This window comes from Zosterops lateralis (genome assembly GCF_965231275.1).
Source record: "Zosterops lateralis genome assembly, chromosome: 4".
Classification (NCBI taxonomy): Eukaryota; Metazoa; Chordata; class Aves; order Passeriformes; family Zosteropidae; genus Zosterops; species Zosterops lateralis.
The window spans coordinates 73060191-73077031 of record NC_139765.1 but is presented as its reverse complement, the minus strand read 5'-3'; the positions used below and the strand labels follow the sequence as shown (position 1 = coordinate 73077031).

General features: G+C 51.9%; 2 protein-coding genes across 3 annotated transcripts in view; both read right to left on the bottom strand.

Moving 5' to 3' along the window:
• The window catches only part of UBE2H (ubiquitin conjugating enzyme E2 H), a 47057-nt gene extending 43903 nt beyond the window's left edge, over positions 1 to 3154 (bottom strand). Inside the window, exon 1 of the mRNA XM_083859700.1 lies at positions 2879 to 3154. Within this exon, the coding sequence (XP_083715826.1) occupies positions 2879 to 2931 (53 nt within the window). The 5' untranslated portion in view covers positions 2932 to 3154. The remainder of the gene's footprint in view (positions 1 to 2878) is intronic.
• A 1644-nt stretch (positions 3155 to 4798) lies between these two features.
• On the bottom strand, positions 4799 to 16767 carry ZC3HC1 (zinc finger C3HC-type containing 1). 2 transcript variants are annotated; one of them, XM_083860694.1, is made up of 10 exons: positions 16393 to 16767; positions 15397 to 15508; positions 14340 to 14490; positions 11455 to 11538; positions 10703 to 10830; positions 9644 to 9804; positions 8451 to 8670; positions 7595 to 7801; positions 6925 to 7134; positions 4799 to 5924 (listed from the first exon to the last, which is right to left on the bottom strand). In XM_083860694.1, exons 1-10 carry the CDS (start codon positions 16533 to 16535, stop codon positions 5856 to 5858), a joined length of 1485 nt encoding a protein of 494 aa, XP_083716820.1. In that variant the 5' UTR covers positions 16536 to 16767; the 3' UTR covers positions 4799 to 5855. The 2 variants fall into 2 exon arrangements, with proteins under 2 accessions (XP_083716820.1, XP_083716819.1); XM_083860693.1 differs by lacking the exons at positions 4799 to 5924; positions 15397 to 15508; positions 16393 to 16767 and adding an exon at positions 6601 to 6788 and having other exon boundaries at positions 14340 to 14644.
• Positions 16768 to 16841: the final 74 nt, after the last annotated feature.

Below are 16841 nucleotides of genomic sequence, written 5' to 3'. Positions count from 1 at the left end.
AACACCCTGCCAGGGACACCCCAGCAGCAGCAGCAGCAGCAGAAGCCTCGCTCCGCCCCGGGCCCGGTTTCCGGGTAGTAACAGAGCAGCCAATCCCTGGAGCTGCCACAGCTCGAGGCCTTTTCCCTGCAAACACTGAGCCTCCCAAGGTTGGCACTGGCCCCAAAAATGGGGGGGAAGCACAAAGGGGAGAGCCCCGATTCTGGAGAGGCTTGGCCTGCAGCTTGGGGGATTCCCAGTGGGATAACCCTGAGCTTGCAGACCCCTGGTGAAGTGTTTTGGGGGAGCACGGAGCTTTCCTGCTAAACCCCAACTCTGAAAGGTCACAGCTTACCCAGGAAACTTTGTCTGGAGCCTCCCCAAAAAAAGAAGAGGAGGAGGAGGGATAATCTCTCTTTATATTATCTCCCAGCAGCACAAACCTGGTCGGGAAGGGGACAATGAGTGACGGGGGAGTTGGAGCACATCCTCCTCGTCCAGGAGATTATTAACCATCAGTTTTCCACACGTTCCCGCAGAGCTCTGCCCTTCCCACCTCTTCCCTTCCTCACAAAGGGGCACATCCACAAAAGGACACGGACGTGGTTGGGATTGAAAATAAGGAATTGTAAAAAGAGACCTCGCTCGGCTCCTAAACCTGTCAGAGCAGGAGGAGGCAGGGGTGTTATTCACCCTCCCTACTAAGGGAAAGGTAGCCCTTGGAAGGCCATAAATCCACATTATTATTCATCACTGGAGACGTGGAAAGGGGATGAAAAGGGAAAGTGTAACGAAAAGGAAGAAAAAAAAAATTAAAAAAAAAGGGAGGGAGGGAAAAACCCCCAAACAAAAACCCTACACAGCAACAAAACCCTGAAAAGCCCCAAGAAGGAGCTGATTTCAAGCACATTCCTTCAGATGAGACCTTTCTCCTGTGGCCACCAGCGAGACCTTCCTGGGTGCCACTTCTCAAAGGAGAGACTGATTTTGGATCGGATTCCAGAGGGGGAGATTCCCCAGGGAAGAGTCTGGGGAGCCGGGGCCTAGCCAGCCGAGTCAGGCAGACAAACAAAATAAAAAAAAGGCTGGGGAGGGAGGGAGGGAGCGAGGGAGGAGCGGTGAGGAGTCATCTGACACATCCAACTTCCTAAGTTTGTTGTCCGCAGGAGAAAGACTGCTCCAAGCCTTCCCAACCCCTTGGAAAAACAAGGAAAAGCAGAGTTCACAAAACCAAGGGTTCGCTTTTGAGGTTCCTTTTGTCCGGGGAAGGGCAGAAAGAGTAAGAGCAGGAACTCCCAGAGGAATCCCAAGATATTCGAGGTTTTCTACCTACCCCAGCTCCTAGAAACAACACAGCCAAGCCACTTCGGCAGGGGAAAAAAACCTGCTCTTTGTCCTCCAAAATGCTGCGAGATGCCGGCAAGGAACCGAACAAAAAGGGGAGAAAAAAAAATAAAAGGAAAAGAGAGGGGGAGGGGAAAAGGAAACAGAACAGCAGCTGAGATCAGGTTGGGCCTCGGCCCCTCTGTAGCTCTTTCCAGGGTGTCCCTAAGAAAGGTTTTTTTCCCCCCTCAGTAAAACAGCTGGAATTCCCGAGCCTCCTCCCGCTGCGATTAAACATCGATGGCAATTGGCGGAGTGTGACATGTGTGTAACTTTAAACCCCCGGATAAAAATAGCTCCGAGTCGAGCCCCGGCAGGACTCGTTTCCTATTTGCTTCAAAACAGGGCGAAAAAAAAAAAATACACCGAGAGCAGCTTTTGTGGGGAGAAAAGGCGCTGGGGAGAACGTCAGGCACAAGTTTCCTTCGATAAACCACAAACAGGAGCTGCTGCTGCTGCTCCTCCCTCCTCCCCCCCCTCCTCTCCCCTCCTTTCCAAAAAAACACCACCAAATCCAGATAAGTTTGTTTATCTCTCTCTGGGAACTAAATCAGACCCGTTTTTCGACCCCTCGACAGCACCACGGTAAAACCACCAGCCCTGAGTCTTGTTGAGGGAGGTTTGGGCACATTTCAGGCGACAAATCCGAGAAATGTTTCATCCACTCTTGTCATTCCTACCCTTTCCCGGCTCACACCGCCACCTTGTAAACAAAAACTATTAATAAAACAATCCCAGAACCGAATTCCCAATGGTATTTTTCAACGCCACCCACTCTCCAGACAGAGAGAGAGAGAGAAAAAAGGGATTTCACCGCCCCGTAAAAAGGGGCCAGGAATAAAAACAAGGAGGAAAAAAAAATAAAAATATAAACAGATCTATAAAGGAAGAAGGGGGAAAATAAAAGGTAATAAAGGCGAAGCAAACCTGGAAGGTTACATAAACCTCTTGGGAGTCGAGCTGGGGCTCTGATGTCCTTCACCCACCCCTGGGGTTGCTCAGCCAGACCCCAAAGGACGCCCCCCTCCCCAAAAAAAAAATTCAATCCCTAAGCCGGCACCAGAAGCTTCGTGAACAGAGGGGTGAAATGGTGGAATAAATAATAATAATAACCCCCCACAAAAGCCTTTCTTTGGGCTGTGGCTGCTGGAATTCCTCGCCCTCCCCAGGGCAGGCAAAGGGGGGGTTTTGGGGCACCCAAATTGGGGGGGCATCACCAAAGATCTACAGAGACCCCCCCAGGGCGGCCTGTCAAGGCACAGAGAGGGGGATAAACCCCCCTAAAAATACAGCACAAGGGGGGTTAGGCCTCCCCTGGTGAGGAAAGGCGGCAGATCAAACCCGCAGCTCCGGGGCGAGGCCGAGGGGCTTCGAACGGGGGGGATTTGGGGGGCGACCCCGGGGGGGCTCCCCCGCCCTCCCACCCCTCTGCAGGCCCGGCCTGGTGCGGGGGGAGGAGGGAAACGAAAGAATCCTCGTCCCCTTTGAGCCCGGGGTGGGGGCACGACAAGGATACAGCTTGACCACGTCGGTGTCCATCCGCCTCTTGCCCGGGCTGGGGGACGACATGGTGGCCGCGGCCGCCCCCGGGGCTCCGGGCGGGCTGTCAGCGCCGCCGCCGCCGCGGGCCGGGGCCGCCCGGCAGCGCCGAAAGGAGCGGGGGGAAGGCCGGGCCGCTGGCGCTGTCGCTGTCGCCGCTGCTGTCGCCGCTGCTGTCGCCGCTGTCGCCGACAGGGCCGCCCCCCCCGGCGCTGCTCGCGCTCCCTCAGCCGCTCCGGCCGCCTCTGCCCCAGCCTCTCTCTGGACCCCTGACGTCACCCGCGGTGACGTCACCGCCCCGCCGCGCTGCCATTGGCCGCGCCCTAACGCTCCGCCGGCCCCGAGGCACGCTGGGAGTTGTGGTTTTGAGTTATGGGGGGAAGGTTGAAATATAATGGAGGGGCCGCGGGTTCGAGGCTCTGCTGGGGCTGCAAACTTCAGTTCCTCCCTTTCCTCCTTTTCCAACAAGTCCCCGTATTCCCTGTGTTTCTCCCATTCCCCATGGATTCTGACACTCCTCTTATTCCCCCATTTCCATTTTTCCCATCCCCACCATGGCCAGGAACCCCCCTCATAAAATATAATGTGCACCTATGTCAGGGCTTTGCAATTCCCCATGACTTCCCCATTTCCATTGTTTTTCCACAATTTCCCATGGCTCCCCTTCTTCCCAGTATCTCCCTTGTTCCCCATGGACTCCGATGCCCCCTTATTCCCCCATCTCCCATTCCCACCATGGAACCACCCTACAGAATATGGATTTTGCCCACAACAATCCCATTTAATCCAAGCAGGAATGTGGCAGCTGGCCAGACCCCGCAGCAGGAGTCACCACTCCAGATTTCCGCTGTGACACCGACAAAGCATTTCCCGGTGCCTCAGTTTCCCCACCCGGATGATGACAGCACCCATGGGTGTCTCCCAAACTGACATGGGACCTCCACACCCCACATTCCTGACCCCAACATCATCCCATAAATCCACCCCGGTGCTTCCTCTTCCTTCCGGGGAGGAGACACAGCTAAAGAATCCCAAAAAGCTCCAGGAGGTGACACCACCTGAGGGGACTCCAATCCACACCCCACATTCCAGGGGGAATTTGGCAGGGGAACGAGGTTTTATTTGAGCAAAGCAGCTGGAAAACTTGGGATAGAGGATCCTGTATTTCCCAGGCCACAATATTCCCTGGTTCCAAGCAACTGGGGGGAACTGGACAGGAAAAAAATCAGGATTTTACCATAACAGAAGCATTCCAAGAATGCTTCTGTTCCATCTGTAAAACACCAGTTTTGCAACAGGGATCATTCCAGGATATCAGGCACTGCAACAACATTCTGTTCCTTTTTGGAACACCTTAAGGCCACTCTTACAGCACCCAAACCTTGGAATGTGGGTGCTGAGGGAATTTTGGGGATCCTCTGAGCACTCTTAAATTAGGAAATTTAAGAGTGCTCAGAGAAAAATAGGAAATTAGGGATGGAGGGGTTGTGGCTGGCCTTTCCCACCCTGGAATGGGGATATCATCTTCACAGTGGTGCATTCCATGATTTGTGGGGTGGTTCCCTGATCACAGAGCAAAACAGAGATGGAGGGAAGCCAGGAAAATCCATGGATAGGGAATACAGGGAAGAGGGAGAAACAGGGAACTGCTGGAAACCACTGGAAATGGGGGAACCAGAGTTCCAGGGAGATGTAAGGAATGGGGAAACCATGGGGGGCTGTTGGGGATGGGGGATCTGTAGGTCCAGGCAGCTGGAAAAGAGGCTCTTCCATGCCCATCCCAGGCACTTCCCAGCCCATCCTTGTCCCTCTGGATTGGGGGTGTCCCCACCTCCACCCCAACTCCCAGTGGGGCCATGGGGTGAAGCAGCCCCTCATTAGGGCCCCATAATTAGAACCCCCTTAGGAAAGGAAGGGAATCCACCCAAATTCAGGCCCTGCTGCTCCCTGTGGGAATCCCAAAATGGTGGATCCCAGGAGAAACCCCCAGGTGGGCAGTTTTGGGGTTCAGGGAGAGCCAGGATCAGCCCTGACCAAGGCAGCCAGTGCATCCCCAGGCACAGGGCAGCCAGAATCCCAAAATCCATCCAAGGGGATGAAACAGATGAAAGCTTGGAGCTGGGGCTGAGGAAATGGAGGCAGGAGATCCTTTCCTCAAAAAAAAAAAAAAACCAAAAAAACCCCAACAAACCAAGAATGACATTTCCCTGTGCCCTCACCCAAATCCACAGACCTGGAGGGAGGTTTTCTGTGGAATCTCAGCCCTTCCCCAATATCCTCAAGGATGGAGATGACACCACTCCCTTCCCAGCAGCACAAGTCATGGAAACTCACCTCTTCCCAGGTTTTGGCTGCATCCCACCCTCCAACCCAGGGGATTTATCACCTCAAACTGGCCATTACTAGAAGGACACAAGGATTGAGGCAAAATGGAAAAATACCCACAAGAGGCAAAGGTGACAAAACGTGGAGTGGGAAACAGGGAGGATGTTGACCCCACAATGAGCATCCCAAGGGATACAAGAGCTACACCTCCTTGCCCTGGAGGAAAAAAACACCACGCCAGCAGGAAGGCAAAAAGAAAAAAAAAACGACAAAAATGAAATGTTTATTCCCACCTGGTGTGGCTTTCCGTGCGCTGCCGGCGGCGGGACACGGCCGGACACCACGGACACCTCGGGAGGTGACAGTGTCTCCTGGTCAACCCATGTCCCTGTAAGGACATCCCAGCCCCAGGGACAGCCCTCGGAGCAGAGGGACACAGCAGCAGTTTGTGAAGGCAGGGGCTTCAGCAAGGCAGTTGAGGGAAGGGGGGATTTGCCAGCGTGGCCGGGGCTCCCTTTGGAGCTTTGCTGGGATCCCCTTCCCGGGGCACGGAGCTGCTGCAGGACTCCTGGGGAGGTTTGGAGCTCTCCCCTGGGCCCTGTGCTGGTTTCCAGAGGCAGAGGGATGGCTCAGGAGGAGTTCATGCTCTCCCACTGCCGGAAAATGCGGAACACCTTGCAGGACTTCTCCGAGAGACTCTGCAAAAGAGATGGGAACAAAGCAACGGCCAGAGGTCAAGGCACTGGAGCAACTACCACTGGCAAAGGGCACAGAGAGAAACTGCAGCAAAAAAAAAACCCATCCAAAAGATCCCAACTGGCTGCCAGGACAGCAGTTTGTTCCTTATTTTCATGATCCCAATTTGCCAGCTGGAGGGGAGAACAAAGAGACTACGAGCAAGCAGCAGGAAGGGACCCCAAAAAGCAGAAAAGGACTCCAAAAAGCAGGAAAGGACCCCAAAAAGCAGGAAAGGACCCCAAAAAGCAGGAAAGGACCCCAGCCATCCCCTGCTCCAGCTGGGTCTGGTGCCTCTGCCCTGTGACTGGTCCTGCTGGACCATCCAGAGCTTTCCTGGCACATGGCAGAATTAGAGAATCATGGAATGGTTTGGGTTGGAAGGGACCTTAAAGATCACTCAGTTCCAATCCCTGCTGTGGGCAGGGACACTTTCCACTAGAGGGGACCTGCTGGGGACACAAATCACCGGACACAAATCATCAGGAAACCCCCAGGACAAATCCTGAAGCAGGAAAGCTCCACCTGAACTCCAAGTGAAGCAGGAAGGAACTGGCAGGAGGAATCCAAGTGGATAATGAGATCCAGGGAGGCAGCAGCTGCTCCACAGCCACACAGGGAGGGAGTTGTGGCCTCAGCTCTGCTCCCCTGGCTCAGCAAACCTGGCAATCCAAGAGGCTGGAGGCAGGAACTGGGCTGGGCTGCAGAGAGGAGCTCTGGGGACACGGAATGGAACCGGATCTTGGGCAGTGCTGAGGCACTGGGGAATGGCTGTTATTTATAGCAGCCCTCGAGCAGCTCCTGCACAGCCTGGCCTTGGATGGAGCCTGGTGTGGGAATGCCAGAGCTCAGGCTCTGCAGCTTGGTCCTTGTCGCTTGGCTGGGATCACGCTCATCCCAAACAAAGCCCATCCATCCCAAATTTTTGCTGCCTGGACAAGCAGCACTCCAGTTTGGGCTCACCACTGGCTCTGTTTCGGGCACTGTGTCACATTTTTGGATGCCAAGGAGCCTCTTCAGCACCACTTCCCAGCCTGGCTCAGCCTTGCCAGGCTCCTTCTCTGTCTGGGATGCAGCATCTTCCAGGGATTCCTCTCCCTCCCCAGTGCTGACCCAGGGACACCAATCCCTGTGCTGAGAGCTGGGGTGAAAGAAGCTCCTCAAAGAAGTGTCCTGGGAAATGAGGAAGTGACAGAGAAGGGACACAAAAATAGGATGGTTTAGAGACTCCAAGAATCCCTCTTTGTGCCCAAATCCCACTGTCGCCCCTGCATTTCTTGCTTTTGAGTGTTTGAATCTTTGCAGCAGCTCTCTCACGCTGCTTCACATAAACAATATTGTATTCTTAAAACTTATCTGTGTGTTTTGCATAGTTGTTCTCTGAGAGGAGAATTTAACTGATGGTCATAGTGACCAATGGGGTCAGGAGGTTGTCACCTCCTTGGGCCAATCTGGGCCCTCTGTACAAAAGGTATATAAGTAGAATTGGAGTCAGATAATAAAGAACCTTCCATGTTTGACCCTGTGAGGGTCCACACCCACGTCCCAACGTGCTGCCCCTCTAAGGGCAGGGGTAACATCCCACCCCTGAAGGGACAGCCTGGATCAGGAAAACCCTGCCTGGATCACTCACTGAGCTGCTGGAAGAGCAGAGCCGGGCCCGCTTGGCCCTGCGGACAGGGCTGGATGGCACCTCCATGGTGTCCCCTTGTCCCATGCTCCGGGTCACGGGGCGGCTCCTCAGGGCGGGGCTGGTCACGTCCAGCTCGCCCCTGTCCATGGAGTTGGGAGAATCCCAACCCCGGGGGCGGGACACAGCTGGGGATGGGCTCTTCTCGTGCTGTTTGGGGGGGGAAAAAACAGGGAATTAATTAATGGAGCTCCTCCGGTCACCAAGGGGGGCTTTGTCTATCCCACAGGAGCCCTTCCCACCACAAGGATGTGGATTTTCACAGAATTCACGGAATAACAAGGTTGGAAGAGACCTTCAAGATCATCGAGTCCAACCTGTGCCCCAACACCTCAACTAACCCATGGCACCAAGTGGATTCTCACAGAATCACTGGGTTCCTTCAAGATCATCAAGTCCAACCCAGCCCCAACACCTCAACTAAACCATGGCACCAAGTGGATTCTCACAGAATCACTGGGTTCCTTCAAGATCATCAAGTCCAACCCAGCCCCAACACCTCAACTAAACCATGGCACCAAGTGGATTTCCACAGAATTCACAGAATCACCAGGTTGGAATAGACCTTCAAGTCTTCAAGTCCAATCCATGCCCCAACACCTCAACTAAATCATGGCACCTCCAGTCTTTTTCAAAACACATCCAGGGATGGTGACTCCACCACTGCTCCAGGCAGGAGATTACAATATTTTATCACTTTCCATGAAAAACTTTTTCCTGCTATCCAACCCTCGACGGGATTTGCAGCACCTGGGGCTGGCCAAGTGTCCCTGCAGTGCCCAGATATCCCAGGATGTACCTGCTCAGACCCCAAATCCTGGCTCCTGGTCAGCATCCTGCGTGGGGAGGTGGGAAGGGGCGGGAAGCGCTCGGGAGCGGCCGGGGCGGTGCTGCTGGAGCCGCAGGAATCCGCCTCTGGAGCTGCAGCAGATTCCAGCTGGTAGAAGCCCCACAGCCCCACTTTCCTCATGCAGCGGGAGCAGGAGATCACTGAGAGGTTCAGGGAGCCCGAGGCAGCGCTGTGGGGACAGAGACAAACCATGGAATCCTCATGGAATCATCACGGAATCCTCATGGAAACACTGGATGGATCTTAGAGATCATCTCGTCCCAACCCTGATATTTCTGGGTCTGAGAGATTTTTAGCTCTGCTGGCAGCTGCTGACTTTTTCCCCTAAGGAAAAATTTCTCAAGAAAGCTTCTTCTCAAAACAATCTTGGCAAACAACTCTCCTTTCTCAGAACAATCTTTCTCCAGGTGGTGTTTTTGCTGTTTCTCTGGTTTAATCAATGATATTAAAGAGGTGTCGTTCCTATTCACTAACCATGTTAAATCTGTATCAGAACACCTTATAAAAGGTAGTAAGAATTAGACAATAAAAGCCTTTTTTCTGTGCTCTTTGCCTTCTGAAATATTTGGAATCTCTCATCTTTCTTTCCTGGCAGGGACACCTCCCACTATCCCAGGTTGCTCCAAGCCCAGTCCAACCTGGCCTTGGACATTCCAGGGTTGGGGAAAGTCAGGAGAGGTGATCAGGGATAAATCCAGGCTTGGAAAAATCAGGGAAATAAGTGCATTAAATCCCATCTATGATGTTGATTTAAAGTGGCTAAGTTGCATTTTTGCCTTGCCAGGAACAGAGGGAAAAAAAAAAAAAAAAAAAAGTGGTGAAATAAGGGAAGCAGGAATGTAGTGGAATAGTGTGAAAAGAGTTAAATAAGGGAAGCAGAATCCTAGTGAAAAAGAGGGAAAATAGGAAAACAGTGACACCAAGGAAGCAGAAAAGCAGTGAAAAAGCAGAAAAATGGAAAAATAAAATCAAGTAGGCAGAAGCATGATGAAAAAAAAGGGAAAAAACAGGAAAACAGTGAAATAAGGGACACTGAACATTCCACAAGAGGAACATCCCACATCCCTCCAGCCTCCAAAAGCTTTCATGGCAAACCCAGAGCATGAGGGACATTCCAGGCCCACCCCTGCAGCCCTGCCCACCTGCAGGTCCAGCCACACAGCGCCAGGATACAGGCAGGAACGTGCACCTGCAGGATTTCTGTGGAAAACTTCCCAGGAGCCTTCTCCCCCTCTGCTCCTTTGTGCTCCAGCTCCTCCCCGATGAGCTGGAGCAGCCGAGTGATCCTTTCCTCTGTCAGGGACTGTGGAGCACAGGGATAATAAAATGCACTGGGTTTACTCCTAAATTATGTCCCATATGGAGAAAAAAAATCCCTTTTTCACCCCTTGGAATTGCATAGTCCAGCACTCCCAGCTCTGGTTAACAAGGAAAAGTCACTCAGAGCAATCCTCCTTCCCTGTGGCTCCCACAATCCATGAAATCCCTGAGCAGTGGAGCAGGTCCCGTTCCTGCCGTGGGTTTGGGAGTCTCCAGTGGTTCCTGAGCTCATCCCTGTGGTTGTGCTGAATGGATGAAGATTCCCTGGATCCCACAAAGCTCCTGCCTGCCCAGAGCCATCTGTTGTTCCCTGGCAAAGGAGTGTCCCAATGAGCCAGACTTGGCTGCAGCAGAGCAGGGCCACGACAGGTTCCTACAGGGTGGCAATTCCACACTCTGTTCCTGGATTTTCCTGCTTTTCCCTCCTGCCTCTGGAGCCTCTTTCACCTTCCCAGGTTTCTGTCCACACCTCAGGTTCAGGGCAGCCCCTGGAATCCCAAATTCCTGTCTCCAGACCATGGGGAGAGGCTCCCAGTTACAGGAGTGATCCGTGGGCTGCCACTTCTCATGGATCTGCCAGGGAGAGCTCCCAAAGGAGTCTGTGGGATTCCCAAATCCCCTCTCCCAGGCACCACAGAGCAGCCTGGACACTGGGAAACACCCAGAGTGGGAACTTCCCAGCTGATGAGCCACTCCAAACCCCTCTTTACATTTTTCCATAGTGAAACCACCACATGAGGAATGTCCAAGGGAAAAAACCAAGGTGGGAGCAGATCCCTCGTGTACACACAGGCTGAAATTCCTGATTTTGGATCAGGAATCATCCTGATTCTCCCTGAAACCTGGAATGCTGCAGATTTTGGGAGCAGGAGGGAACTCACCATGTTTTTCAGATCTTCTGGTCTGAGGGAGGGCAGCTGCAGCTCCAGCTGACACAAGCTCTGGAAACGATCCAGGAAATCCTGGAGAAGGACTCTGGGCTCGTCCACCAGCAGCCTGGCAAAGCGATCTGGAGAGAGGAAAAGCTGTGCTCAGCATTCCCAACCTCTCCTGGTCCCACAGGCAAAGGGAAGACATGAGCCCGGCCAGGATCTCCACGTAAATTCAGTGATAGGATAAATGGGAATGACCTTTAGCTGAAGGAGGAAAAGTTTAGGTGGGATATTGGGAGGGAATTCCTGGCTGGGATGGAATTCTCAGAGAAGCTGTGGCTGCCCCTGGAAGTGCCCAAGGATGGGGTTTGGAGCACCCTGGGACAGTGGAAGTGGCACTGGATGGACTTTAAGGTCCCTTCCAACCCAAACAATTCCATGATTTTTCTGTTTTTTAAAGAAAAATCTCAGCACAGCCTTTTCCCTTCCCAGCATTCCAAGACAGGATTTATCCCTCTTTGAGCATTCCACGACACCCAATCTTCCCCTGTCCCTTCCCAGTGACAACCCAAAAGCATTTTAACTGCTCCAGAGGCACCCAAAGGTCAGGAAAAGCTGGATACAGCCCTGAGGGATGTTGCTTTCCTGTTGTATTTCATCAGTCCCACAGGGAAAAGGAGAGTGTGACAACAGGAATAACAATGGAAAGGGGAGGGAAAAAAAAAGGGAATAATGCTGGATTAGGAATCTGAGGCACCCACCTGGGCAGGGGCTGTCTGGCCAGAAGCAGAACTTCTCATGGGCAGTGCTCAGAGCCTTCCTGAGCTCCTCACAGCGTTCTTTGTCTGCAGGGAAAAAAATTCAGGGATAATTTCCTGCTGAGCCACCTCCTCAGGGGAATGGCCAGGAAAACTGAGCCAGGAGAGGGAAACCACCAGCATGGGAGAGTTTTCCCTGAGGCTGGAGGATGCAGAGCATGGAGCTTCACCTCAGATTTCCCCCACTTCCCACCAAGAGGAATTCCAGGCTCCTGGAACAGTAAATGTCACCTCAGCAGCTCCACCTGCCCAGAGCCAAAATTCCTCCCCATTCCCAGGCACAGGAAAAACAGCTCAAGCCAACCACGGGCACAAAACCTGCTGGATCCTGCCAGTTTTTCCTCCTGGGATGCTGCCAATCCCTGGCTGAGCTGATCCCTCCACCCTGTGGCTGTAGGAGCCAAATCCCAGCTGTGTCTGGAAATCAAACTTCCCAAAAAAAACCCCACCCAAAGATCTGATATTTAATTTCACTTATCTTTTCAGAACCAAATAATTCCTTTTCCAATTTGTTTTTTTTGATGCCTTTCTTCCCAATCTTTGATTATTTTAGATTTTTCCTAACCTGGAGTGATTCCCACCGAGGAATAATTAGGCCAAGGTTTATTTAACAGAGATAATCTGAATAAACAGGGAATGTTGATACTGAGTGACCCAAAAGGAAAGGCTCAGTGTTGCCATGAGCCACATGGCACCCATGGCTCCCTGTTCACTTCCAGGGCAATTCCAGCCAGGAAAATTGAGAATTGGGGGTGACACTTCCTTGTGGGACAACAACAAGTTTAAGTTAAATTTAATTTCATTAAATCCCACAATGTAATTTCTGCCTGAATGGATTTGGTGAACAGAGACCACCACACTGGGAAATTTCAGTGGAGGATCTCAGAAGCAGATCCAGGAATTGGGGAAGTTTTAAAAAGTGCATTTTTAAAAAGTGTTTTCACATCTTTAAATGCATTCAGAGGGCAACGAGGCTGAAAAACCTGGAAAGAGGCTGAGAGCCTTGGGATTGTTTGGAAAAAAGGAGGATGAGGGGTGAATTCTGCATCTTCTGGAGAAAGGAAGTGCTGAGCTCTTCTCCCTGGAATCCTGTGGCAGGTCTGGCATGACATTCCAGCATGGGAATGGCTCAAAGCTGCACCAGGAAAGGCTCAGATTCAATATCAGGAACTATTTCTCTACTGAGATGATCCAACTCTGGAATATTCCAGATGTTTCAGATGTTTTTGGATAATTTCCTTGGTTTGATTTAAGGTTTGGAACCTCACTGGGGTTTTCCAGTCCTTAAAGGATGGGTATAAAGAGGAGGGAGAGTCTCCTTTCCATGGAGAGGACAAGGAGCAGTGAGGACAGGGTGAGCTGGCAGAGGTTTTATCCCAGTATTAAAAAAGACATTTTTTTTTTACAGTGAGAATCCCATCATTCCCTGGAAACACCATTCCTTGGTATCACCATTCCCTGAGATCATCATTCTCTGAAACCATAATTCTTTGGAAACATCATTCCCTGGGACATCATTCCCTGAGATCATCATTCCCTTTATCTTCAGTGAGGACCTCCCAAAAAATTTGACAGATGGTGCCACACGTGAGGATCAAATTCACGACCCTCAGATTATGATAACTGATTATGAGCCAAAAAATTTGACAAATGGTGTGAAGATTGAACACACAACCTTCAGATCAGGCTGATTGATTATGAACCCCAAAAATTTGACAAATGATGCCCCATGTGAGCATCAAACTCACAACCCTCAGATTACAGTAACTGATTATGGAACCCTAAAAATTTAACAAATGGTGTGAGGATTGAACTCACGACCTTCAGATTATGACTGATTATGAACCCTAAAAACTTGACAAATGGTGCCCTGTGTGAGGATCAAACTCACGACCTTCAGATTATGACAATTGATTATGAAACCCTAAAAACTTGACAAATGGTGTGAGGATTGAACTCACAACCTTCGGATTATGACAACCGATTGTAAATCCCAAAAATTTGACAAATGGTGGGTGCCCTGTGTGAGGATCAAACTCACAACCCTCAGATTATGACAACTGCTTATGAGCCCCAAAAACTTAACAAATGGTGTGAGGATTGAACGCATAACCTTCAGATTATGACTGATTATGAACCCTAAAAACTTGACAAATGGTGCCCTGTGTGAGGATCAAACTCACGACCTTCAGATTATGAGCCCCAAAAACTCGACAGATGGTGAGAGCATGAAACTCATGACCTTCAGATCACAACAACTGATTATGAGCCCCAAAAACTTGACAAATGGCATGAGGATTGAACTCACAACCCTCAGATTACGATAACTGATTATGGAACCCTAAAAACTTGACAGATGGTGTGAGGATCAAACTCACAACCTTCAGATTATGACTGATTATGAGCCCCAAAAACTTGACAAATGGTGTAAGGATTGAACTCATGACCTTGAGATTATGACAATTGATTATGCACCCCAAAAACTTGACAAATGATGCCCCATGTGAAGATTGAACTCACGACCTTTCAATTACGACTGATTATGAGCCTGAAAAACTTGACAAATGGTGTGAGGATCAAACTCACGACCTTCAGATTATGAGCCCCAAAAACTTGACGAATGGTGTGAGGACTGAACCCACAACCTTCAGATTATGACTAATTATGAACCCTAAAATCTTGACAGATGGCATGAGCATCACCAAAAACCCAACGGATGGTGCGATCATCAAACTCACGACCTTCAGATCACAACAACTGATTATGACCCCCCAAAAACCCTTCACCCCAAAACCCCCAAAAGGAGCCCACCCCTGGCTGCTACTCACAGTTGCTGAGGTCGAAGGCCAGCTGCAGGCTGGTGCACAGGTAGGCCTGGCAGCTGGAGCACCTCAGCATGTCACACTCCACGCTGACCCAGCCAAACCTGGCACACACCAGCGGGGACAGCGAGGGCGGCTTCCCCGCCCACCTCAGAGGGTCAGCAAGTCAAGGAATCAACCATTCCTGGGGTTTTTTAGGGGATTGGGAAGCTTTCCCAAAGAAGGGAGAGTTGGGGGTGAGCTGTAGTTTTGTTAGGAAGGGGAGTAGAGGGATGGGGAGAAGGGCAGGAGTTGGATGGGGAATGGCTGGAGATGTGCCAGGGGAATTTTAGGAAAAACCAGGATTTTAAGAGGTTGGATTTGAGGAAAAAGGGGGGATATTAGGAAAAGGTGAGATTTTAGGAAAAAGTGAGATTTCAGGAAGAGGCTGGATTTCAGGAAGAGGCAGGAATTTAGGAAAAAGGTGGATTTTAGGAAAAGGCTGGATTTTAAGAAAAGGCTGGACTTCAGGAAAAGGTGGGATTTGAGGAAAAGGCAGGATTTTAGGAAAAGGTTGGATCTCAGGAAAAGGCAGGATTTGAGGAAGAGGTTGGATCTCAGGAAAGGCCAGGAATTTAGGAAAAAAGGTGGATTTTATGAAAGGGCTGGACTTCAGAAAGAGGCTGGACTTCAGAAAGAGGCTGGACTTGAGGAAAAGGTTGGATTTTAAAAGAGGATGAATTTCAGGAAAAGGCAGGATTTCAGGAAAAGGCAGGATTTCAGGAAAAGGCAGGAATTTAAGAGGTTGGATTTTAGGAAAAAGCTGGATTTCAGGAAAAGGCAGGAATTTAGGAAAAAGCTGGATTTTAAGAAAAAGGCAGAATTTTAGGAAGAGGCGGAATTTCAGGAAAAGGCTCTTCCCCAGGGAATCCTCACAACTCCAAAACTCCAGGACCATTTACACCCCTCTCAGAAACACTGTAGAATTTTGTGCTGTCTCTGCCAAGCCAAGAATTGCCTCAAAGACCCCTCTGCATCCCTCCCCCAGCACTCCAAGCTGGGACTGAGAGATCCCAAAGGATATGGTGAATGTTTCCACCCTGCTGAAATAGGCTTCCCTGCTGGCAGACTCCAGGGACAGCGCCTCCATCTGGGCAGGGCCATTCCCTGGCTCTGAGCAGTCAGATGTGTCCTTCCTGAAAAGAAAAATCACAAAAAAAACCTAGAATTATTCCACTGATTTAAAATAATAATAATCACAGAGTATTTCCTAACCTTCCATCTCTCCTGGTTGTCCTGATAAGGATCTTCTCCAGATTCCCAACTTTTTTTGCCCCCCAAATCTCTCCCCGTTCCCAACTTTTAATTAATTCTTAATAATACAATAAATGAATAGAATTCCAAGGGTGGCCTTAAATGTGTCCTCAGAACCCTCTGAGTGCCCCCAGTGCCCTCAGGACCCTCCCAGTGCCCCCAGAGCCCTCCCAGTGCCCTCCCAGTGCCCCCAGAGCCCTCCCAGTGCCCCCAGAGCCCTCCCAGTGCCCTCCCAGTGCCCCCAGAGCCCTCCCAGTGCCCCCAGAGCCCTCCCAGTGCCCTCCCAGTGCCCCCAGAGCCCTCCCAGTGCCCTCCCAGTGCCCCCAGTGCCCTCCCAGTGCTCTCCCAGTGCCTCCAGAACTCTCCCAGTGCCCCCAGTGTCCCAGGATCTGTTCCCACTGCTGCCTCCCCGTCCTTCCAGTATTCCCAGTACCCTTCAATCTCTCCAATATTCCCAGCGCCTTCCAGTCCCCCCAGTTCTCCCTCCCATCACTCCCCAGTCCCTCCCAGTCTCTCCCAGTTCCCCCTCCCATCACTCCCCAGCGCTCCCAGCCCATCCCTCGCTCTCATTTCCCGCTATTCCTCCCCAATAATAACTCCCAGTCCCCTTCAGCCGCTCTCCCGCCGACTCCAACTCCCCCCACAGGACCCCAAACCCCACCGAGGGTTCCCAAATTCCCTCAAGACTCTCCAGCCCTCCCCCTCCCCTCACACGGCCGGGCCTCCCCCCGACTCCACCGAGTCCCCCTCGGCCGCCGCCCCTCACCCGCCGGGCCCGGGGCTCTCTGTGGCGATGCCGCCGTCGATGAGGTCGCGGATTTGGCGGGGGGTGACGAGGGGAGGCCGCCCTCGGTTCCCTCCTCCTCCTCCCGCCGCCGCCGCCGCTCCCCCGGCGCTGGGCGCCGCCATTTTTGGTCCCTCCCTCCCTCCTCTCCCGTCACGGCCGGGGGAAACGCGGGACCGCACGGAACGTTCCGTTCGTGCCCGCGGGGGTCGCTCCTGAGCCCGCGTAACCCCCTCAGAGCCTCCGAAAGCTCGAGAAGAGCTCAGGAGGCACCGGAGCTCCTTTAAAACCCCCGGGAATATCCCCGGGAGTGTCCCCGGGCCCGTCGCTCTCGGAGCTCTATTGCTCTAGCCTGAATCGATCGCTCGGCTCTCCCCCAACAGCACCGCTCTCCCCCAACAGCTCCGCTCTCACCGCATCCTCCCCCCCAC

What these genes read in the sequence shown, in the direction of transcription:
- ZC3HC1 (XM_083860694.1), bottom strand. Translation starts at nt 16,535, where the DNA reads ATGGCGGCGCCCAGCGCCGGGGGAGCGGCGGCGGCGGCGGGAGGAGGA. An exon ending in GAGAGCCCCGGGCCCGGCGG is followed by an intron (nt 15,509 to 16,392) that starts GTGAGGGGCGGC and finishes TTTTCTTTTCAG; the next exon opens with GAAGGACACATCTGACTGCT. An exon ending in TCTGCTCTTCCAGCAGCTCA is followed by an intron (nt 7,135 to 7,594) that starts GTGAGTGATCCA and finishes CTCATTTCCCAG; the next exon opens with GACACTTCTTTGAGGAGCTT.